Source organism: Leptosomus discolor, chromosome 13 (genome assembly GCF_034619465.1).
Source record: "Leptosomus discolor isolate bLepDis1 chromosome 13, bLepDis1.hap2, whole genome shotgun sequence".
Lineage (NCBI taxonomy): Eukaryota > Metazoa > Chordata > Aves > Leptosomiformes > Leptosomidae > Leptosomus > Leptosomus discolor.
In genome coordinates this window covers 19,846,879-19,870,140 of record NC_141403.1, presented here as the reverse complement: position 1 = coordinate 19,870,140, position 23,262 = coordinate 19,846,879, and the positions used below count along the sequence as shown (strand labels likewise).

Genomic DNA, 23,262 nt, shown 5'->3' with positions numbered 1-23,262 from the left:
TCCTTTCCCTCTGATCATCCACGTGTAACAAAGCCCACCCACAGTCCTGGAAACAGCCAGGTGCCTCTGACTCCCTTTGGGAAATCTGTCCAAGGCTTTTTCTTTCCACTTTACCGAGGTCACCAACCCAAGCCCAGCAGCTGTTGCACCCTCGTGTACCTCCACAGCACTCGTACCACACTAGTATGTGCCCTCAATGCCATGCTGAAAAATACCACTCTGGACTGCTGTAGGGATCTCAACTTATTCCAAGCACTTTGAACAGAAAAGATACAAATATGGGTGAGGGTGAACCTTCTAGTATTGCTTGGTGGGGGACCCTGAAGCAGATGCCTTGAGACATCAGCTACTTAATTTCAGCTGTTTCCAGAGAAAAAGTTCTAAGGTGACAAGTAGCTATATGCTTTTTATTTTTCTCAAATGTCAACTCTGAAGCTTCATTCTGATACTAGAGAGACACTCTGGGGTCAATCTGGCTCATTCAGCCCCACTAGTAACCAAGACCCATGGTCAAACTCTTTGTTCTTTCTCAGCCCATCCCAGGAGCTGTCACTGAAAAGAAACAGGGATAAGTGAGGAAAGCATCTGGCCAGGCTGTCCATCAGTATCAGTGCTACTGATGATGTATGAGCCAGAGCAAAGCCCAGCTCACATACTCGGGGCCATGCTGTCTCAGCAGGACTAAAAGGCAAAATTAAAATTAAATAAAATTAAAAAAAAATAAAAAGGAAACCTTTATTTTGTCTAGCAGTGGCAGCTCCAGCAATCCAGTTTTGGTGAGTAGGGAGGTACTGTTCTTACAGTCTTTTTCTATGTAAAATCATAACACAGAACCTGGCTTTGAGCTCCTCAGCATCTATACAGTAAGGCAACATGGTACTGTTCACCCCCCTGCCTCTTGCAGAGGGGTGAAAACTTGATTTAGCCCTGCTTCTGGCCCAAGGAGGCAAAGGATTTAATTCTTGATGTTTTTGCTGATAAGAAATAATGGGAAACACCTTCCCTACGAACTACTGTTTTTTCTGGAGATTTTCTTTTTTTTTTTTTTTTTTTTTCCTGATATCACCTAGAAAAGCATTTTCAGCCCCAGATCCAAGAGAAGTCTTTTCACATAGGGCATCTTTTTATGTCCCCTGCAAGGCTTATTATCTGCAGGAACCACCCTGAGCCAGACCCTGGGTTACAGTGGAGCTAAGAAGGGAGCAGGGCCTCCTGGGAGCCCTCTTAAATTGTGCCGCTGAGTTTCAAAGCAATGTGGCCTTCCACAGGCTGACGGCAAGAGCGTCAGCAACCAGCTGCCTTTTTCTGCTGGGTCAGCAGCCCAAAACTGGGACATGCTGGTCTAAAACTCCTGTTTTATGACAGCTCTGAGCAACACAGCTATGACATACTTGGCGCTAGGCTTTTTGGAAGTGGCACACCAAACTTCACCCCTGGCAAGAAGAAAGGGGAAAAAAAAGGATGGTGACCCCAGCTGAGGCTGAACTCTCTTCAACACCAGTTAGCAAGAGGTTTTTTATCCATTCAAGTGCCAACACTGGAAAAAATCACAGAAAAGGGCATTTTAACCAGCAAATGCTTCAAAAGGAAAGATATTCACCCTCTTCTCCACAACTTTTGCTTTTTAAAGCAGTGTTTCCTTGCATGGCTCACTTTGCACTTAGATAGGGATTTACTTTGGTAAATCACGAGATCCAAGCTCACATGGCCCCAAGGCTAGCAGGGCTGGGGTACCCAGCCACATCAACCCCCAGGGAGCAAGGACGTGAGGTGGCCCAGCACCAAGCCTGGCATGACGGCCCCACCAGGAAGAGTGAGGTGTCCCCACTCTTGGCTGACCAGAGCAGCCCAAACCCCAGGTGAGGTTTGGCCTGACCCCTTTTTGCTAGAAGCCATTCTTCTCTGGAGGCTGTGCTGATGTGTTCATCTCATGGTCCTCACAACACGCGTGGGGTAAGGATGTGGCCTTGACTGTCGGGGTTGGAAAACCAAGGTGCAGATTCTCAGCTGGTGCAAACCAGCATAGCTCCGCTGGAGGCCAAGGAGCTATCCCAATTCACCCCAAATGAAAGTCTGGCTCAGAGAGGCAGCCGCTCCACAGGTCGCTGGGTACAGAGGCTGGGCATCCCGGCTTCCCAGTCCGACAGTACTGCTGACGTAGCTGGAAATCACACCCGGAGGTAAGTCTTGCTCCAATCAGCCGAGCAATGCAGAGGACCAGTCCTCAGAGCCAGCGAAGGGTCTTCCACTCCCTTCAGTAGCCAAAATTCACCTGCTTCTCTTTTCAGCAGCAGTGCCTTCAGTTTTTGCTGCCCTTCACCTTTGGCCACCAGAGGATGCCAGCAGGCACGCAATGGCTCTGCCACCCAGTTGGCCTTACTCAGTTATGTCTGCAGTGGGTGACAGGCAGGTATTTGCACACACAGGGGACCTGGTTGAGACCCTTTAGCTGCAGTGTAAGGGCCAAGCAAAACCATGACAGCCCTCACAAGGCACAGGACCAGCTCCCCGGACTTCCATCAGAAAAACCTCCCGCACGCCTGTGAGGAGCTTGTGTTGGCAGCTGGAGGCCCTAGTTTTACGCGTCGTCAGAAGGTGTAATAAGGGGAGCTGCAGTAAAGCCACATGCAATGCAAACTTAGCTAGACAGAGCAGGCATTTCAGTGGAGACCTTCCTTGCAGCCACCAGACATGCTGCCCATATCAGGTACATTTCCATAGCTTTTAATGTAGCTGAACAGTTGCATTTGAGACAAAGGAGAAGGCACAGTGTACAGGAAACAAAAAATATCCCAAAATGATACCCTTTTATTTGTAAAGCTCTGATGAAACAACTTTCCAAATGACATCCCACTTAAAAACCAATGGAAACCAACCTACCTATGTGTCAGTCACACTATAGAGATTGCATCCTACATTTTCAAGATGCCTAAATATCTTATGGAGTATTTACATATGTATCAGTTAGGTAGTAAAGTTTCATTGTGATTTGTTTCTTTCCAGCACATACTTTTTCAATGGCAAAAAAAACCTTGGGGATGCATTTGCATTTTTGTACAACACTTCTGAGCAAATGGCTAGGGCAATTTTCCTGAGAGAAGGCTTGTTCTTTGAAACTCTTACTTTAACAACTGGAAATACAGAAAGTGGATGGGGTTTTTGTTGCGCTAAAAAGCCTAAGGATGCCTAGTTAAGTTTTTCTTTTAAATTATTTACGTACCATTAAGTTAAAATGTTTACATTCATTCATTCGTATAAAAACCGTTGTTAAATCTTATGCAAATGATTTAACACTGATTGCTGCAACGCAAATTGCACTTCTTTAAAAAAATTATTGTATATATGGAAGAAAAATATCTGATTGCTACCCTGTTTACAAATTTCAACTGACTTTTTACAGTTCAGCCAGAAAATACAAACTTTCATAAACCTCAGTCACAGTGTACTTTAGAAGTTATATCGCAGTCTTGCAAAGTGAGTAAATATTTTAAAACAAAACAAAACAAAAAAAAACCAACCAAAATCTCTATAACCAGCTGGACCTTGTGAGACTTGTACCAAATGTTGTGATTTCTTCCAGGGGCATAGCTGGACTCTGAAGAGCAGAGCAAGGCACGCTGAAGATGGAGGGTGCAAGAGGAGAGGACCGACAGGGTGAAGACATCAAATGGTCGGTGCGAGACTTCTGCGCTGACTCAAGCAGTATGCACTTCTGACGCTCGTTAAAAAGTATCTCACTATGTCTGGTAATTAAAGCCTTTACTACTCCCCCTTTCCCCCCCCGACACTGACGACTTCCGCCAAATTCTTGGGGGAGAAGGCGATGAGAGGGTGAAAACAACTATACAATCAGAAAGGCAGCACTGCTGGGTAAGTCGAGGATGTATTTCTGGAATCTACCAATAAGTCTAGGTTTATCTCTTCTTTTTTTCCTTTTTCTTTTTTTTCTCTTTTTTTTTTTTTTGGTTTTTTTTTTGTTTTTTGAGAGTGTAAGGCTGCGTTAGCTATCCCCTGGTGGGCATTTGCTTTCTTTATCATTTTCTTGCATAGATGAGGAACTGGATGCTTCGGCAGTGCCCCTTTCGGAGGCTGAAAAATACCTCTGCCACCAAGGCACGGAAACAATTTCAGAGGAACGGTCTTTGCCAGCACTCTCGCTCCCACCACGACCACTCCGCAGAAGAAACTGTGCGCAGACGTCTGGGGGCTCCCGCACAGCGCCGGGATCCAGCTTCCCTCGTGCTGGGTCACGCCAGAGCCAGGGCACACCAGGGATCCTGTCTCACGGACGCCGTCACTTCGGCCGTGGAGGTCAGGCTGACTCCTGTGTACAGCCCGTCTTGACCTGAATACTTAAGGTTGCTGCTTTCGGGACTGGTGCTCTCTCCTGGGCCAGACATCACTGACGAGCTCGCCTGGAGGGGAGGGAAGAGCAAAGAGATTTCATTGAGCGGGTGAGCTTTGCATGCGCGGGGGTGTGGGTGGGAAAGCAGTGGGCTTGGGGCACAGCTGCTACCCCAGGATTTCTGCGGAAAGCCCAGGTTTGCTCTCTGCTTGCCCCCGTGCCTCAAAATTCTGAAACTGAAAAAATGTCTCAGGGTCAGCCCACGCCTTCAGCCCCGCTGATGCGAGTGATATCTGCATTTGGAGATCAGCACGTGGTTATCTTCACAGCAAGGTGGAAAAGAAAGCCCGTGATGTGCAGAAAAACCTGGAAATCTGACCATGATGAAGAAGGTAACGTGCGTGTGTCCTGCTGCCCCCTACTGAAGGGACACAGATGCCAACACCAAAAATGTGATCCAGGAGGGGTGGCACCTCTAGTTTTGCTTTCCCGGTGGGAGAAGCCTGCTGCATACCAATTCTCTAGCAGCAGATGCAGAGCACCTCCTGGAAATCAGCCTTCTTTGGGTCCCTCTGACCTTGAAATGACTAAAATCACTCCTCACCCTTCAAAACGCTAGCCACAACCACTTCATCCCTGTAAGACTGACCACTAAAGGAGATGTTCTTTTTCATCCCAAGTGGAAAAACATTATGCCTTTGAACCTGGAGCCTTTTTGTTCCACCACCTACCCGCACAAGACAACACGCAGGGGAGCCCTGGTAGGCACCAGGTTGAACCTCTGAACCGCACTGGAACCAGTCCATTTATTTTAACAGAGAAATAAAGAGTTACATAGACAAAGAAATGATCATTTTTTCCATGAGGCTGAGCAGATCCACTAAAGAGGAAAAATTTGCAGTGCCAGACAGAGAAGGGGCAATGTTTTCACCTGATAAAGGAAATGTTTAAGAGCTGACTTCATGCAAAATTAACTCTTGGATATGTCAACTTTAAAACCTTAATTTACTTGTTAATGGATAGTCTTCGGATGAGATTCCTTAAAAAGAGAGAAAAAAAAAAAAAAAAGACTATCTTAAACTGTGACTGCAGAAGCTTCCTGCCTGCTGTTTAAGTGAAAAGTATACATATTTAATCATTTTACAAGAGTAGAGCTCTTGGCTTTCCTGGAGCCGTGCCAAGCTAGCAGTCCTGACATAGGAAAAGCAAGGCTTCATCTATTCAAAGGTAATTTCCAAACAGTGCTGTGCAGGATTCTTGTTGCTGTGCTTAACCCAGGGAAAACCTCACCTTCTGAAAGAGATACTCATTGCCAGCAGTCACTTTTGTCTGAAGTACGCTAGACTCCAATATTTTCTTTAGCTTTTATTACAATTGTTGATCGCCACTATTCTTCCACTCAGTCATCAACCAGGATCCTGCTCCATCAGTCACTACCCAGAAGTACAGAGATGGAAAAACTCCTTGCCCATAAAAAACATCCAAAAAGCTCTTATCCTAAGAAATATGGTTTATCAATCTCTCAAATACACCATTGCCAATCATTGACAACGAGTCTTCGTATCCTCTTTCCCTGTGACTATGCACAGAGAATTCAATGAAGCAGCTTTCACATTGACCTTTGGGGTCTGCTTTTGGTCTTGCATCAGCCTAGTTTTTCAGAAAGGCTTTTTTTTTTTTTTTTTGTTAATACATCAAATAGACTCCTATTAGCACAAAAGACATCACTTTGAACAGTCTGTGAGTCTCCCCACAGTGGAAGAAGGGTTTAAATTAGAGTTGAGCAGTGCTTGCTCAACCTGAGCTAAAAATACTAGGAGCTGCTTTGAAAGGTTCCCGTTTGCCCATATTTGCCGCTGTTGTTCCGGTAGGCAAATATCTTATCACTACCTATTTTTTCCGGGCTTGGAAAGTGTAATTCACTCTTTTCCTGATTCAACCCTGAAAGGTGGGGCTCAGGGACCCACAGTTTCCATGTGGGGTTATCAGCTGCCCCTCCCTCGGGCACCCCAGAAGGGAGGACGCAGAGGCACGTCCTGTTTGAAGACTGCCCATCCCTGCCCGACCAAGGCCGGATCCTGGCTCCATTGAGCCAGGGCGGGCAGGACCTGGGCAGGACCGCCGGGCCTGGAAACCCCACCCCAGTAATGTCATGACAAATCCAGGCAGCTCCCGAAGTGAGACATGGAAAACAAACTAGCTCATGAAAAGGACGCAGCTGAATCACAGCTCTGCTCCTGAGCCTGCCTACCTCTGCTCTTACTTCTCCAGCTTTAAGGGATAAAAGACAACAGAAGTTACAGTTAGTTGAGGACATTTATCAACGGAAATAAATAAGCTGAACAATGCAATGAGCTCTCCTAATTCATAACAGCTGGCTCTATCAATAAAAAGGTAATGGATTTATTTTTATTGCTGAAATCTGATAATAGGATAGATAATCAACTGAAGGTCAGCTTCCTGAGGAAAAAATGAATGAAGCCCTTTGGGAAGAGCTTGCCTCCCAGACAAACAGAGGAAGGTTGTGTTTGTATCTGCAAAGGTTCTTCTTCTCACTCAAACCAGCAGGAGCTGGTCATGGGGCAGCCCCCAGGCAGGTTGTCTGGATCAGAGGTGGACTTTCTGTAGAGGACCTTCCTGCCACACTCACAGGGAGACCTCAGCCAGAGCCACAGAGGGACTGAGACACCTACATCATACCCAAACCTGCTGTCAGCACCCTGGAGCCAAATTCACCCCCACTAAAGCTGGCCCAGATCAAAACCATGCTGTGGGGAACAGCACGTACATCTATCTCTGGCTGAAGGATTTCTGCTTTCTTCCACCCACTTCTTCCTGCAACGCCTGCCCGCCACAGGGAGTGGGGAGAGGGGAGGGACACCCCTCTGACCTTCCCCCACACCTCCACAGAGCAAAAACTCTGGGCAAGGAGTTGTGCTAACAGCTGGATGGGGTGGCAAAAGGCCTTGATCTAGACCTTTGCTCTATCAGATAGACCTTTGCTCTATCCACTTCACAGGTTCAAAATGCTCCATGAATTTTGGACATTACACTAAGTCTGTAGTAAGCTGAGTCTCAGCCAACACTCTCTTCCTCTTCAGTTAGCTTAGTTTAGGTTCGCTGCACTTCAATGATAACCATAGTCAGCTGAAACACACTTGCAAAAATTTCTTTCGTATATAATGTGTTATGGCAAACTATGGTGGAGTCCTTAATTTTCCAGCCTCACCCTCCCTGCAAATAACTGCCATCCCCACCAAGAGCACTTTCTCCCAATTCTGTCACTCCCTGGTTTCTGAAGAGCAAGTCTCAGCACTGCAAAACCACAGCTCTTTTTTTCAGATTTAGTCACCTTCTTAGTATGCAAAGTTGTCATTTCTTGCTAGTCAGATTGATCATTTTGTTTATATTGCAGACATATAAGTTTACTTATCTTCTAATCTCTCCTTTATATTACAGTAACATAAATTGGTGGTTAATGCTTCACTAATTTCCTAAGGGAAGCAACTTCCAGCATGGCTTGGGAAAGCTGATGACCCCGCTGCTGTTGAGGGCTGTATGAGTAACTGGCTTTATTGCTTTGGCAATAAAACAAACCCAAGCAAAATGTAGGTGTTCATATGCACATAGAAGTTTTGGGTAGAACCAAAGATATTTTTCTTTGGTTTTCCCCACTGAAACCAAAAAGCTGGATTGCTTCATTCTGTTTGATACAAAATTAAATGCCCTTTTTCAGATATGTGTACATGAAGCAAAGAAAATGAATGACTGAATATATGAAACTGAACGGGCAGAAGAAAGCAGTATCCTATTTTGTCCAGGAGTGAGGACTGATGCAGAAGAGGTAGGAGACCAAGAGAAGATTTAAACTAGACTATCAGATCTCCCAGCGTAATGACCTGACTACCAGACTATTTCGTGTTTTAGGTTGCCATGCTCCTCATGCCTTCTGTTGATCTTATTCTCCTGGTTCAGATAAATATTTACTCATACCAGGACTAAGGCACCGTGTTCCCATTTTCCAGGTGAAAGTCCTACCAACCATACTGGTGAGACTTTCTCATGCAAACTGTCCCAACAGCTAGGAAAATTATTCTATACCAACTGAAATCTTATCATGAGATAGTCTGAAGGACCATCGGCCATTCAACTTTCCAATATCCAAGAGGTTAGGAGATAGGTTTTTTAAGAGGTTGAGTCTCTGTTTCATCTGGACTCTGGGAGATGGTGTAGGGAGACTGATTTCTCTATAGCCTGCATGAATGTCTACCAATCTGCTGCCTAAAAAAGAGTGAAGAACACCACTCTAACCACCTCACGGACCCTCTTCTGAAAACAAAAGAAAGCAAATGCTGGAAAAGCTATTCAGATAGTTCAGCCCGGGTTGTCAGGCATTTTGGGGACAGTTAGAACTGCCTTTTCCTGCTAGCTCACCACCTGCTGAGGCCATTTCAGTGAGCTCTCCCACTTTCCAGCCTACAACACTGAAGAGCCAGTCCTGAACTACTTCTTAAGGTAAACCTCCAAGGGAAATAAGCACTAGTTTTACGTACAAGACGACTGTGCTAAGCTATTCCATGGTGTGTTATTACGGTCCTTCTGAGAAAGCTCCAAACTGGAGGCAAAGGGCGCAGTAGAGTCTTCTGAAAGAAGAGCTCCCCTTCTGCTGCTGAGCTTTTACTGACATCAGCCCTGGCTCAAGGAGCCTCCATGTCCTGCCATAAAAAGCAGATTTTACAGCAGTTTTCATACTGCCTTTTATCCTAATAAGGGAATAAAGTCCTTCTGGTAATCACACTAGTTGGAGCCCCTGCATGGAAATGGATGGGTGTGCGCTACAGACCGTGCCCTTCATTTAGCAACTTATTCTGTGTAGCTTTTCTCTGTACAGCTTCAGCAGCATCAAAGGGAGAGCAGGTATAGATGCAGATGCAGGCTGTCTGAAACGTTCAAATCTCCTTTTTATGGGGATGTAAGGCAACTTCATATATCATGCAGCTGGACCTTTTCCATATTAGTAACACAGGACACCCAGTACTTATACTGCTTAGGAAAACAGAAATCGGCCTAAATCCTAGATCCAGATGTGAATTTGGCAAATAGCCTCTTTACGATGGGACAACGAAATATCTCTGATCCAAACACTTCTACATTCTGGGATGTTTGAAATCAGCTTTGCACCCACAGCAATTCATTAATCATTTCTTTTAAATGTTTAAACTTCAGCTAAAATCAACATGTAAGGTTCTTCATTAATTTGTTTCAAAATTGGCATCATACAAGATTCCCTTCATGAAACAGATAGTCTCAAAGACATTTCCAAGAGTAATTGCTGCCTTCTCTTTTTTTTTGCCCTCCCTTCTTTATTTTACTTTAAAAGAGATAAAGAAAGGTAGGGAAAAAAGTTAATATTACACAAACGAATTCTGCTGAATTTCATTTTCATTAGATTCCTACATAACAGGGAACTCTTTTGGCAGCCTCCCATAAAAGGCATAATAAATTGCTTTTGTACCAGTAGAGGAATTCATTTTCTCTGTTTCATTTAGCAACAACATTGCTGTGAATTTCAGACAACAGTTTCTAAAACGTCATCAGATTTCTCTGCCTAATGTCAATTTGGCATTTTTCCCCTCTTCACAGAATAAAGGCTGGAGAAGTAAAAACAGAGCAAAACAAAAACAAGTTGCCATGCTGGTTGTGTAACGCGCAGGGAATGAGCCAGGTTCGCTCCTCCAGCAGGTGCCCGTGTTTCGGCAACGTCACCAGCGCCACTGGCAGGAATCAACGCGGTTCTCATTAAAGCGGCCAAAGATTACAGAGCCTGAATTCATCCATCTGAGGGTTTTTTACCTCCTGACATGGCCCCGGGAACTTTATTCTCCTTGTGCAAAGCCACGCCTGTTCTAAGAATAAATACAAACCTTCGGGCTATTGATGCGTCAACTAAAATTGGAAAATAAAATAAAACTAAAGGAAATTAGAAGTCTAGTAGAGTATCTTTGCTTCAGCGTGTGATCAGATTGCAGGCTCCCTCACTCTAAAATGCTGACACCCCTTCACTCCTGACAACTTCAATGGCCCTTATGAGATCTCAGCCCCTCCCCTGGGATTTAGGCCTATACGAAAAGATTTCACTTCCTTCGCAGCTAGTGATCGTGTTCCCAAATGACGTCTGGGGCAATGGGAAACAGTCTTAACAGCCACCACTTTCTGCTTCCAACCTCCAGTCTTCCCCATCCTCATCCCATTGAATTACTGACACTTGGGCAAAGCTAGGAGCCCAAGGGAAGCATGTGGCCGTGACCATGACATCCCCTGACAACTGCTCCCTTGCAAATTCCATCCTCCTTTATAGGCACATAGGGCTGGGGTGTAGGGCTGTGAGATCACTAGCCCTTCATGTAGAGTGGGGGGAGTCAGGGGGGATGCCCACATGTCTGCTGCAGCCTCCCCGCTTCAGCACGGCCTCTCTCCATCACTTCCTTCCACTGAAATTTTTCACAAGACGTGATTTGCAAGTGCTTTGCTTAAGCAGGGCACATCTGATCAGATCATGGTGGGGAAAAGGCTGTGCAGATGTTACCGTGCTGCCTGCTGGGTACAAGTGGACAGATTTCCCTGGCCCTCGTGTTCCCTGTTCTCTCCCAGACTGATCTGCTACAGAAAAAACAGGGAGATCTGAAGTCCTGGCACTGGGGGATGCCTTCCTTCATGTAATTAAGAGCAGCTTCAGGGTCCCCAGGAGTTGCTCTTAGTGGCTAACAGCTCTCAGCTAGGCCTTTGACTCATTTTGTTCATGTGCCCCGACTCCACTCTCCTCTGGTATCCACACAAATCCAACTGGCAAACCTGTATTACAAAGGGTACTATTAAAATTATAACTATAAGGGCTACAGAAAGGAAGGCAGGCTTTAGCCAGCCAAGAAGGCAACAGCATAGGGGCAAGAGGATTTCAGCTAGAAAGGCTCTCCTTGCTCCTTGCCCCAGCAGCACACGGATGCGCTGCCTGCAGCCCTCAGCCCTGGCTCTGCCTCCGCTGGGACTGCGCTTCTAATTCTGCTCGTTATGTACATCTCGGGACATTCCTCAGGATCGGTAGTGCTGCTTAAGGCAATGTAAGGGAAATTTAAGGGAAATTTAAGGGAAATTTAAGGGAAATTTAAGGAAAATTTAAGGAAAATTTAAGGAAAATTTAAGGAAAATTTAAGGAAAATTTGTCTGCATTTTTTCCTTTGCAAATATTAAGGGAGACCCTAAACCAGCACATAGTAGTTCACTGGGGGGAGCCTGAAACCCAGTAACAGCTCACATTTTCGTCAGTGTTTCTCTTTTTTTTTTTAATGTGATCTGTTTATTTTATTGGACTGACAGGATTTTCTCATGTCAAAGACAAGCCCTTTTAGTAATATCCTTGTCTGGCAGCATCCAACCCCAAAACCCAATGCCTCTGAAACTGGGTGGCCCTGTCAGTCCACAAACGATCGCATTTGCTAAAAAATGCTTTTTTTCCTCCCCTTGTACAATGCAACTTTGTACGTCAGGAATTAAACTATTGGAAAGAATTTGGATGTGGGAACACTGAGCCATATTGAATAATAGCTATTATAAACAATGTCTTCTTTTTATTAATAAAGGAGTAGAGAAAGCCACGTTAGGAAAGCTTTTCAGAGAAATGATGTGGCAGATTAAAGGACACAGAAGGCCTGAGGAGTGAGTGTGGATACAGCCAAGGGGTCAGAAATTAATCTGCATTAAGCTTCGCGACTTTAGCAGTAGTATTTGTTATCACACATGCTAACTGAGTGAAGAGAGGAGGTTTGAGACGGTTTGAGTATACGACGTAAAATAAGGATCAAAACTAAAACAGGGAATGATCAGCGCTCCTCTTGAGCTGGGTGCTGCCACACGCTGAGCATCTGGCCCCTGTAGAGCCCTCTGCGAGGACAGCGCTGATTCCCTACGCCCTTGCAATCAGCTGGGCACTCCAGCCTGGTTTCAGCTGGGACTGGATCGGAGTGCACATCCTAGTTTAAAAGAAAAGCCTTTATATTTCCCCTCATAGAGCAAGAAAAAGTTTTGCTGGGGTTTACGAGTCATTTGGGATAATGTATAAAAATGCATATCTATCTATCTATACATCTATACATCTATACAATCTATACAATCTATACAATCTATGTATCTCAAACAGCTTTTGGAAAACATGAGAGCAGCAGTCCCTTGAATTACAAATTTTCATTAGATCATTTCAGAAAAAAAGGGGTGCATGCACAATTGTTTCTTGAAAGGATCAGTTGGGCCTGATTTATTGTCTTTGCTCCAAAAGAAAACCTTTGAAATGGAAGAACCTGAACATTTCAAAACAAAATGTCTGAGGTTAAGCTGTGGTTAACCTAATCATAAAAATTATATAGATCTTAATTAAGAGGTTTGTAAAGTACTTCAGCTTGTCGTTCTGTTTACAGCTATATGTAATATCCTCCGAAAATCTTGTTCCAGTATCAGCTAACAAAACTGGAAAGTTTGTTTAGATTATTGTTCTGGTAGATAAGATAAAAGCTGTGATAACATTGCACAGTGATCAGCCTGCTAACAGATACGGACACTGGCCTACGGCTTACCCCAGAGGCTGCAGTCTGTGTGCTGGGAGAAGCGGTTTTGCTACAGTCATCTGAATTAGTAGAAGACGTGGATGTTGGAGTCATAGGAACCGCAGTAGTACTGTTACCTGAAAGATCGGGAACTGGTATTAAAAACAAATATTTTCCAGCCAGGGGAAAAAAAAAACCTCCTGCAGCTCAACTGTCTTATCTTTTTATATTTACCAGAGCATGCCTTTGACTTATTTATGTTCTTAGGTTTTCGCTTCCTGGTCTGAATTCCTTCTTTTTTCATAGCAAGAGGTCGGGGAACCTGAAAAAATTAAATTTCCACACCAATCACAGAGATATATATGCACTCTAAAATCAAAAATCAAAATACACTACAAGATCTCTACAAATGGTGATGTTGAAAATGCCTGTATAGCAAGTCAGTTTTTCCCCTGTCACAGTACCAATTCAAAAAAAAAAAAAAACCTTTCCATTTTATTTGGGCAAAGTAATGTGTTGTTTCAAGGGAGTTTTAGCCGAATAAAGAAAGCGGGGAATCTTTTTGCTTGATGTGAGCTAGTTTTTCCAACACCTTAGTCAGTCCCCAGATAAACAGCACACATTTAGCGAAAAACAGCATCATCTGGCCACAGGTCGTATGAAATTAAATTGGACGGGGTATATCTCATCCCTGATTCCTTAGTCCAGTCAGTTAGGAATTGTCTCCAGTGGTTGGTTCTGAAAAGCAAGAGTGCATATGAGGGGAAAAAATACTCCTCTCTGTGGAGCAGCTACACAAACCAGATCATCACTAGTGAGTGTCTTAGGACAGAAGCTTTAGGCCATAATCGACTTAGTGTTTGTTCTTATAAGCAGTTCTGCCCATGATACAGCTTTATAGTATCCAAATATATATTTATAGGGAAAATGTTCTCAAAAATCAGCTTTGTGTTCTGTGTCATCACAGTGATAATCATTATACAGAAAACATTGGCTTAAAATGCATTTTAACTTAATGATAACATGAGGTTTGGGAAAGACAATTCAGGCATAACGTTACTATCATTATAATGTTTAAACCTGTAATATAATTTTCTTTTTTCTTGAGGACTAGATCAAGTACAAATCACTCCTAATGCCCTTGCTCTTCAAACACTTGTGCTTGATGTAACTTAACCCACAGGGTCATAACAGGCTCCAAGTCTCACCCGAAACATACTCTATCACATTCAGGATAAAGCTATTGTCTTCCTCTATTATTGCCTAGAAAAGGCTGAAATCACATTTAAAGTTTTGCTGGCATAGCTATGCCTGTCCATGAAAAAATATCTTATTTAAAGTCCAGGTTTTTTTTTCCCCAATGAAGAGCTAGTTTAAATCCCGGTGGCAAAAAGACCTACTCGACCAGAGGTCGTTTCTTTGTAGAAATCTCTCAGGAGAGCTACAACGGCAAACACATAACTTGTCAAAAGCGTAACTTGCTCAAATGGCATAATCATTTTCTAATGTCACATATTTTTTGGTCATTTTATCAATTTTTTTCATAATTTTGTAACTCCATGGTCCAAACCATAAGCTGAGACCGTTAGCACCACCAGAAACATCGCCCCAACTTGAGGAAGCCCAATGTCACCCCCCTGAAGCCACCGAGCACCCACTGGTGGGAGGACCACCCCTTCCCCAAAGGAGCACCGAAGCTGGCAGGGAATGTCCCGCCACTTACCCCATGGAGCTTCATGTAGAGGCCGCAGGCATTGCAGACGGGCTCACCCTCCGCATTCCGGCGCCACAGGGTGGTGGTCGTGGTGTGGCAGTTGGCACAGGACAAGCCCAGCCGCCGGGATGAGGGCTAGAGGCAAGCGTAGGCAAACACAGGCGTAAACAGGCGGGCAGGAGCAAATGATTTATGTCTTTAGGGTTTATAAAAGTACTTTAACATGCAGCGGGGCCGGTAGGAGGTTTTTTTATAGCAACCATCAGCGACTTCCCAGAATTAGAACAAGATTATCCTCATTTCAGAGGCTGGAAAGCTAACGTGAAGAGGTGCTGTGAGTCTGCAACTCGGGGCAGTAGCAGCAGGGGCAAAATTCAAATTTGGGAGGTGCTGACCCAGGGACCTCTGTTTAGACCACTGGGCACTGGCTCTTCCTCCAGCAGGACAGCTAGGAAACATCTCCACTGCAGCTCCGTCCAGCTGAGAAGGCAGCACATCACTCCTGTGCCACCTCTCCAGCCAGTCCAACACCCTCTCCCCTCTGCGGTGGGCAAAGAGGCAGCTCTGAACCTCCCACCGATATGCCCAAGTCCACAGAAATATCAGCCGCTTTAATCACCTGCCCTTGGTGGCACCACGGCTGGGGAAAACTTTCCCAGGCGTCCCAGGAGCTGCACATGCAACAGCGGCATCTTTGTAAAAAGCTCTTTTTATCATCGCCCATTTTAACTCACACAAAAACCAACATGACTCGGGAGAGTCTTTTACAGAGCAGAGCTTCCCCTCGGCCAGCACAAAAGCTGGTGGGTGACAACAAGGTCCCCACTGCAAACAAGCCATTTATGACACTCTTCCGTGGAGTTTGGAGCCAAGATGAAGCAACCTTGTATCAGAAATAGCCATATAACCCGGAGCTTTATGGCTGCAAGCTGTATATCATAAGTGAAGGCAGTCCTCATAAACATGTGAAATGACGGTGAATGGGTTATAAAAGTCCCTGTAACAAGTGATCTCTTTTACGTTCATCACAAGCAAAGAATTCCAGCTACATCATAAATCCAGTCTTTTTCAAAGTATCGCATTGTCAAAAAAAATATAAAAAAATCTGTGCCTAGCTCTGTGTCTGGCAGCTGAACAAGTTTACATGGAGAAGTCAGTTTTAGAGCATTGCATTAATCTTATTCTGACTGTAAAGCGCCCATAACTGAAATTACTAACTTAAGGGTACAATGCCCTTCCTCTTGAATCATTTACTGCCGGGTTGTTAGACGTAACTCGGTCACCTTTGATACCGCAGAGCTGCCTGCCACTTGGGAAACTGATAAAAATGTTTTCAGAATGAGGAATATTCCAGAGTAATAACTGAGTTTCTTGAATTTTATCTGTTTGAGTTTCTTTAGCAGTTAGCTGTCATCTTACACCACAGCTCAGAAAGAACTCCAGATTAAATATGAATTTTGTAACTTTGAATCAGTAATCCATTATTAATTGCACAGCAAAAAAAAAAAAAAAACACCACCAAACAGCCAAGCGTAATATAGGCTGAAGAACACTCATATACTTTTTGATCGTAAAAATCCAGGTCTCATGAAAACAGAATTTTTGACCTCTTTATTAAATACGTATGCACACAGTGCCCGAATTGCACCCCTTGATTCAATATGAGTTTTACATGGATGGGGTAAAAAACCACATGCTTCATTTTCTTTCTTTGCAAGTGAAATGCTGTCAGATGTTTCACTCTGTTTCTTTCTTTTGTACGCAGAAATTTATGTCTGGTATAAATCTTCATATATTTTATTTCAATAGCTTTTGCTCATTCCCGTATCTAAACAAACAGGGGTTTTGGCATGTTTTGAAGCTAAAATGACTTTTCTGCTGCAGGAATTTTATCAGAAACTTCAGGGCAATCTAAACATGTTTAGCATTTTCAAAACATTTTCCCTTCTCACCTACATATTTCCAACTGTATGAACACACAGTCATGGTTGATTTATAGTTATGGCCAGGGTACTCGGTAGGGATTGTTACACAGAGCTATTTCAGAGTTATTTTGCCGAGGTGTCAGGCTGAAATCGGGCTGCAGTTTGACTCTGGTTTAGTCTCCTCTACACACCCCCCACCCCTTCAAAAAAAAAAAAAAAAAAAAAAGAAACACAGAAATGCCAGAGCTGGGTATTAGCTACTTGAAATCTGCTTTGGGCTGGGGTGCCACGGTCAGTCGTGCTCTGAGACTTCAGACAAGCAGCAGATCTGGCCTGTCCGCTGCATTTGTCCTCGGTAATGAGGTAACACCTTGTGTCATGAAATTTAGCGGACAGCCAGCTAGAAAAAATGAGTACCCAGCAGTAATTAAGCTCTGGCTTAAAGTTACATTAATTTTTTTTAAAGAAAGGTCTTCAAGCAGAAGTGGAGTTGGTTCTTGAGAGCTCACTGTCTGCTCTGATCATCACACATTCAGGTTTCGTTCCCCCCTGTTCCCATAAGGGCACTAAATTCAAGCGGTTGTGAAATAAATACCGGGATGTGTTTTAACACCAGGAAAAGAGGCATGGAGCGAAGCAGCTGGCGTGATTGAAAGGGGCTTGAAAGGCTGATGGGTTTGATACACTGTCTCCATACACAAGGGTCCAAACATCAGCTTGGATTATACCAGCATGATTTATTGTGGCTCGCTCGGTAACAGCCATTACTGAAGAGCGTATTCTTTCTCTCTGCCGACCTCCACCCAGATTTGCTAAACATAATGTGCAGTTCCCGCTTGTTAAATTTTCTCCTTGCCTATTCAGTGCCAGCCTGAGTTATAAACAGAGGTTCTGGTTTGTACTATTTATTTCCCCCCCTAGTTTTAGGAGTATATTTTTAGAAAAATTGCTGCTCATTTCTTAGGAGTAAAACAAAACAAAGGCTATTACCATTGTTCAAACAATTGGTTTTCTTTGAATTATATACAAAACTTGCTTACATTCCCAAGGATCGAGCTCTCGGCAAACAAAGCAGGTCTGGAGAAATTCCTAGCCCTCTGAACAAACACTTTCCAACCTTGATTTTTTTTTCCCTGTTGGAAACATCCAACATCAGCAGCACAGATTTCTTCCAAGCCACAGATGCCCCCTCACTCACAGGGTCCATCAACTCAAAAAGCCAGGCTGGCCCGTGCCCGGTGCGTGGCTCACTGGGGGCAGAAGGCGATTTTGCCAGCACAGGGACCCGAAGCGGGCCCAAAGCAGTGCCCAGAGGGCTACCAGCCCTGTCGCCCCTCACCATGACCACTTTGGCCTGCGAACCTGGTCAGGAGCCCCACTTGGGATTTGCAGCCGGGGGGATCACCGGGCTGACAGGCTCTGGTTGCGCTCTCTCCTCCTTGCCCCCGCTTTCCCCCTGGCTAGCGCTGACTGGGGGTCCCTCGGGGCTCAGCTCCTCTCGCCCCCCTCCTCCCCACTCACCACTCTCTTCTGGGGCTTGATGAGGGGCCGGCTGAGGCCGTTCATTTTGGTGTAGAGCCCGCAGGCGTTGCACAGGTAGTTGCCGGTGCCGTCCCTCCTCCACAGCGGGGTCTGGATGGAGCCGCAGTTGACGCACTCCCGGCTCTCGGACAGATCCTCCAGCAGCTCTGGGGGGCAGGAGCAGAGGGGAGAGGCGGTGGGGCACGGCCGCCGGCGGGCGCGGAGCCCCGCGGAGCGCTGCGAGACGGGCCCCGGGCGAGCAAGGACCGGCGCTGCTCAGCCCTCGGAGCGGTGACTCCTCGGGAGCGATCGCGGCCGTACGGGGATTTCTCACAATTTTTTTTTTTTTTTTTTTTTTTTTTAAATTTCTTTAAATGTACCAGTCTCGCTGCCGGCCCCGGCGCCCCCCGTGCGTTACAGACCGGCGCGGAGCCGGTGCTCCCCGGGACGGGCTGGGGGCAGCGGCCGGCCGGAGCGGCGACCCCCCGCAGCCCTGCGCTGCCGTCGGGATTCGGCCCGTCGGAAATTTGGCTGGAGCGGCGCGGGGTCCGCTCGGGGGGCGAAACCCTCGTCGTGGTGCCAAACCCCCCCGTCGTGGTGCCCGCCGGGCGGAGAGGGGGGTGCGCTTGGCTTTTGGGGGGGGGGGGGGGGGGGGGGGGAGAAGGGGAACGAGGTGCCTGGCAGAACAGCCTGCTTCCAAAGCCCAAAGGAGCGGTGGTTTTGCCCAGTATTCCCGCGGGTCGAGGCTGGGCAAGGAGTTTTTACCCCGACTCTTATTTTAAATGCCTCGTAACTAGTAAAAACTTCACATTTAGAGAGAGCGTTTGGGACTCTAGTGGGCCAAGCAGCGACGGGGAGCGACCGCTTCGCCTGGGCTATTTGGTCAAATTCGAGCTGGTTGGTAGGAAACGGGGGAAATGGAAAAATATGCGGTATTCTGCCTCCTGCCCTCATAGCTACTGAGCACTGGGAGGAAAAAGGGTCTAAATGCACGGCAAAAAATAGAGAGAACCCACTTATAAAAGCAAACACCTTCACCCCTGCAAATCCTTATATCTTGTTCTGACTCCTCTCTACATATTTTGGGGGGAAAAAATAAATACGGATTTACATATACCGTGCTACGTTGTGCAGAAATACTAGAAGGAGGTGTTTGGATTTCCACAGCAGCTTTCGAATCGAGGCTGGGAAAGTCTGTTTCAGACTGATACCTCCGTCATTGATTTTTTTTGCTGTCTCCATCCCCGCCACTACCTGCCTTAATTCATCATTGGGTTATTCTTTTACGTTTCGCTTAGCAGCTTTGCGCTGTAAAGCGAGAATTTGTAACCGTCAGGCAGCTTTGGAGAGAGGGCTGCGATGGCACGGCGGGCACCGAGTTGAGAAAGAAACGGCCTTTTGGCCCTCACCCACCGAAATACATTTCTCTCCTCCCTTCGTTTGCAAATTATTAGGAGCTAACCAGGAACAAGCATACGGCAGGGTCCAGAGAGCACAGTTCAACTTACGTTGTCAGCTTGTAGCTCTTAGCGCACCGCTAAGATTTATTAATCTTTGCACTAAAAGCGCCATTGAAGACTGTAATCAGGAAAATGCTTAAGGCTTCAAGGACGCTGGACGTTAAACAGTTATTTGTCTCAGCTATTTACTTTATTAACATTACCTTCGTGCCTGCAGAAAGAAATTCTGCCGTGACAATATTTCTCGGGCATTTAAAAATATTTTTTCCCCTTAGCGTGTGAGAAATATCTTTATCTCCAAGGAAAGCAAAATAAAATTTTAATTTTAGATATTGTTTTAGTAACTCCACGAGTAACGCTAGGAAAGCTGTACCCAACTGCCTAATAAATATTTCGCTATAAAAATATATTGCGGCAACAATTTGCAGTTCCTGACCGCTGACACGCTTATGTGAAACGGGACCACGCGTGGCTTCGGCTTCGCTGCCGCACTTCGCCTTGCGGGAGCAGAAAACCCCCGTGGCCCAGGGGCTCGGGGCTGCTTCGCCCCCTGGCGCGGCCCCCCCGGCCGCCAGCCGTGCCCCCACCGCCCGGCTGAGCCCTCCCGCGGCTGCCCAGCGCCAAGGGCCGGAGGCGCCGGCCGCGGAGAGGCGAGGAAGGGCCGCGGCTGCCCGCGCTGTCCCAGCCGGGCTGGGGCTCCGCGGGGAGCGGCTTCAGGGGCACAAGGGGCGGGCAGGAGCCCCCCGGGAGCAGGGCAAGCCGCCGCGCCCCTCCCTTGGCACTCCTGCCCCAGCCTCCTCCAGCGCCCTGCTCCTTCCCTCCTCTGCCCCTTCTCCCCCACCCCTCTACTCTCCCTGCCGTGAGATTTTCCAACTCCACCTCTCTCCCGAAAAAAAAAAAAAAAAAAAAACAAACCACAAAAAAACCCAACACCCCCCCCCCTAATTTCTTTCTTCCATCACCTAGTTTTACACTGTAACTTTTGGAAATTAAGTTTAAAAACTCGGCTTTCGCGTCGCCCTGAGACGCAGCTTCTCGGCTTTGCTCTGCCCTTCTACCACCACTACAACTGAGTCTTCTTCCCTCTGTCATGTTAGTAAACACCATGTGTGAGGCTTAAAATGCCTAAATCTACCGGGAGACAGGAGGAGCATCGTGTACACCCCTACAGAAAGATGAAAAGCCATTGAGTAATTTTCTGCAACACTGCACTGAAAGACAAAATCACAGTGTATATCAAATATTCCTACCTGGTGGGTAGTTTATGATTAAAGCAAATGCTGATCAAATGTGTGTGTGCGCGTGTGTATACATACACATATATACATAAATATAGACAAATATACATAAATATATATAAATATACATATATATATACACACATACCCCACACACACCTCTATACATCTGTATTTATATATACATACATATATTCTAAAGCTGAAGAGGCTGCATTAATCGTTAATCTTTCTACCTCTGACTAAATCGTCGCAGCTCAGCCTCCATTTCTACAATTAATTTAATGACATCGAGAATTTCCTAAACCAAATAAAAAAGATGGGGCACCTCGGAAGCGAAAGTAAAACCCCATCGGGAGGTGCCATATTTTAACAGCACTTTACAAACGGAGTTTCTCGTTCATACCAGAGGTTTTGCTTTGCTGCTTTTCTCGCTTAACGAAGCAGCGAAGTGGTTTGTAGTTGGAATAGTCCAAGATAGGTTAAGCGAGCCCCTGCGAATTACGCAACAAGAAACATTAATTCGCCGTGAATTTGTCACCAATTCGTGGCCAGATTATCGCATTTTAGGGAAGTAAAAACGTACGGAGTTGGGAAACCTAAAAGCGAGGCTCACACCGCTCGATTCGTTTCGGGAACGGCGGGTTCGCAACCCCGATTGCCACCCTCCAAAAAACGCCGCTGCTTTTTTTTTTGCTTTTTTTTTTTTTTTTTTTTTTGAGGGGGTGTGCTCCCCCCCACTCCAAGCCAAGGCAAACGACGAGAGCCACCTTCACTCCAGAAAAGCCACGGTCCCGGGGCCGCCGCCATCGGAGAGCCGCACCGCCCGCCTGGCGAACCCCGCGCCCCTTCGGCGCCCCCCGGCACCCCGCCAGCGGGCAGCCCCGGCGTGCGGCGGCCTCCCCCCCTGCCCTGCCCTGCCCTGCCCTGCCCGCCCTCGCCCCCGGCGGCGGGTCCTACCTGCGCTGGGTGCCCGGACGGGGATGGGGGCTGCCCGGCCCTGGAGGCAGTGCAGCATCGAGTTCTCGAAGGGCGCCGTGGGCCAGGCGGGGGTGAGCTGCGGCCCCACGTAGGACGTGTAGGGCCCCGGGTAGGAGCCGTTGAGCGGCCGGGCCAGCGGGCTGTACTGGTCCCTGGCGCCCAGGCTGTTGCTGTAAGCGCCAGGCTCCCGGGAGGCCCCGTTGGCCACCGGCGGGCTGGGGGAATAGGGGAAGCGGCCCGAGGGATGGGAGCCGCCGCCGGTGCTGTACGAGGGGCTCTCCGCGGCCGGCTGGGACCAGACGGCGTGGCCGCCGCCCGGGTGGCTGGGCTGAGCCGCCCCGCTGCCCTGCAGGTAGGGCAGCGTGGGCAGCATGGAGCCCACGCGGGTCGTGGGCACGTAGACGGGCGAGCTGGGCGTGGAGTGCATGAAGCCGCCCGGAGATCCGTCGTAAGGCGTGGGGCCCTGGGCGGCCGAGATGGCCAGGGTCTGGTACATCTCCTCGGGCTGCTCGGCGGCGAGGCCGCTCAGCTTGGGGCCGCGGCTGGACCAGATCAGCTTGTTGGTTTGGTCTAAATCCGCGAAGAGCAGGATGTCCTCCCAGCTGGGCAGGCCGGAGGGGTGGGGGGCCCCGAAGTGCACGTAGGGGGCGAGCAGCGACCTGCCCTCGGCGGCGTGGGGGGGCGGTGGAGCCGGCCGGTGGCTGCCGTCGGGCTCCGGCAGAGGAGTCTTGGAGGAGCCGCGCTCGCCCTGGGAGCCGCTGCCGGAGGAGGAGGAGGAGGAGGGCGAAGGAGGAGACGGGCGCGGCTCCCTGGTCGCGAAGGGGCAGGAGGAACGGCCGGCGTCCGCAGCGCACCGCTTCACCGCGCACCAGCCGCCTTCAGCCACGGCCATCCAGGTCCCCTTCTAGCTGCTGGGTGTGGATGGGGAAAGGGGAGGAGGGGAGGAGGAGGAGTGGAGGGGGGGGGGTCCGCAGGGCAGGGCGGGGAAGGAGCGGGGTGGGGTGGGGGGTGAGAAATAATAATAACAAAGTTAGCAAACAGGACAGCCCGTCTCCCTCCCTTAATGAGATTCATCAGGGCTTATCTGGACCCTCTGAGCGCTTAATCAGTCATGTCGCCTCGGCGCTGTTGTCCCTCGCCCCGGCGGGATGGGATCAGGCAGCCCGGGTCAACACGGGCCGGGAGCCGCCGGCCGCGCAGCGCCCCGCGGGGACCGGGACGGGGCTGTGGCCCCGCTCCCCGCGCGGCCGGCGGGCTGCTGCCCCTCTCCCTCCGCATCCCGGGCTGCGGCTCCGAGCACGGAGCACGACGAGGGGAAGGTGGGCGGGAGGGCGTGGGGAGAGAGGGATGGCGAGGGTGGGAAGAGGGGCACTTTTCTCAGCCTGTGGCAAAGCCCCTTCCTTGGCTGCCGTCGTTGGTGGTGTTATTATGATTGTTTCAATGAATGAGTCATTTGACTCGGTTCCACCGAGAAAACAATTAGT

At 47.6% G+C, this 23,262-nt stretch overlaps 1 protein-coding gene across 1 annotated transcript; it reads right to left on the bottom strand.

Annotated features, from left to right (window-relative positions):
* Positions 1 to 4,247: 4,247 nt before the first annotated feature.
* Positions 4,248 to 22,670, bottom strand: GATA6 (GATA binding protein 6). The gene is made up of 6 exons (XM_086472637.1): positions 21,758 to 22,670; positions 18,100 to 18,266; positions 14,663 to 14,788; positions 13,174 to 13,261; positions 12,970 to 13,076; positions 4,248 to 4,415 (listed from the first exon to the last, which is right to left on the bottom strand). Exons 1-6 carry the CDS (start codon positions 22,668 to 22,670, stop codon positions 4,248 to 4,250), a joined length of 1,569 nt encoding a protein of 522 aa, XP_086328763.1.
* Between the last annotated feature and the right edge of the window lie 592 nt (positions 22,671 to 23,262).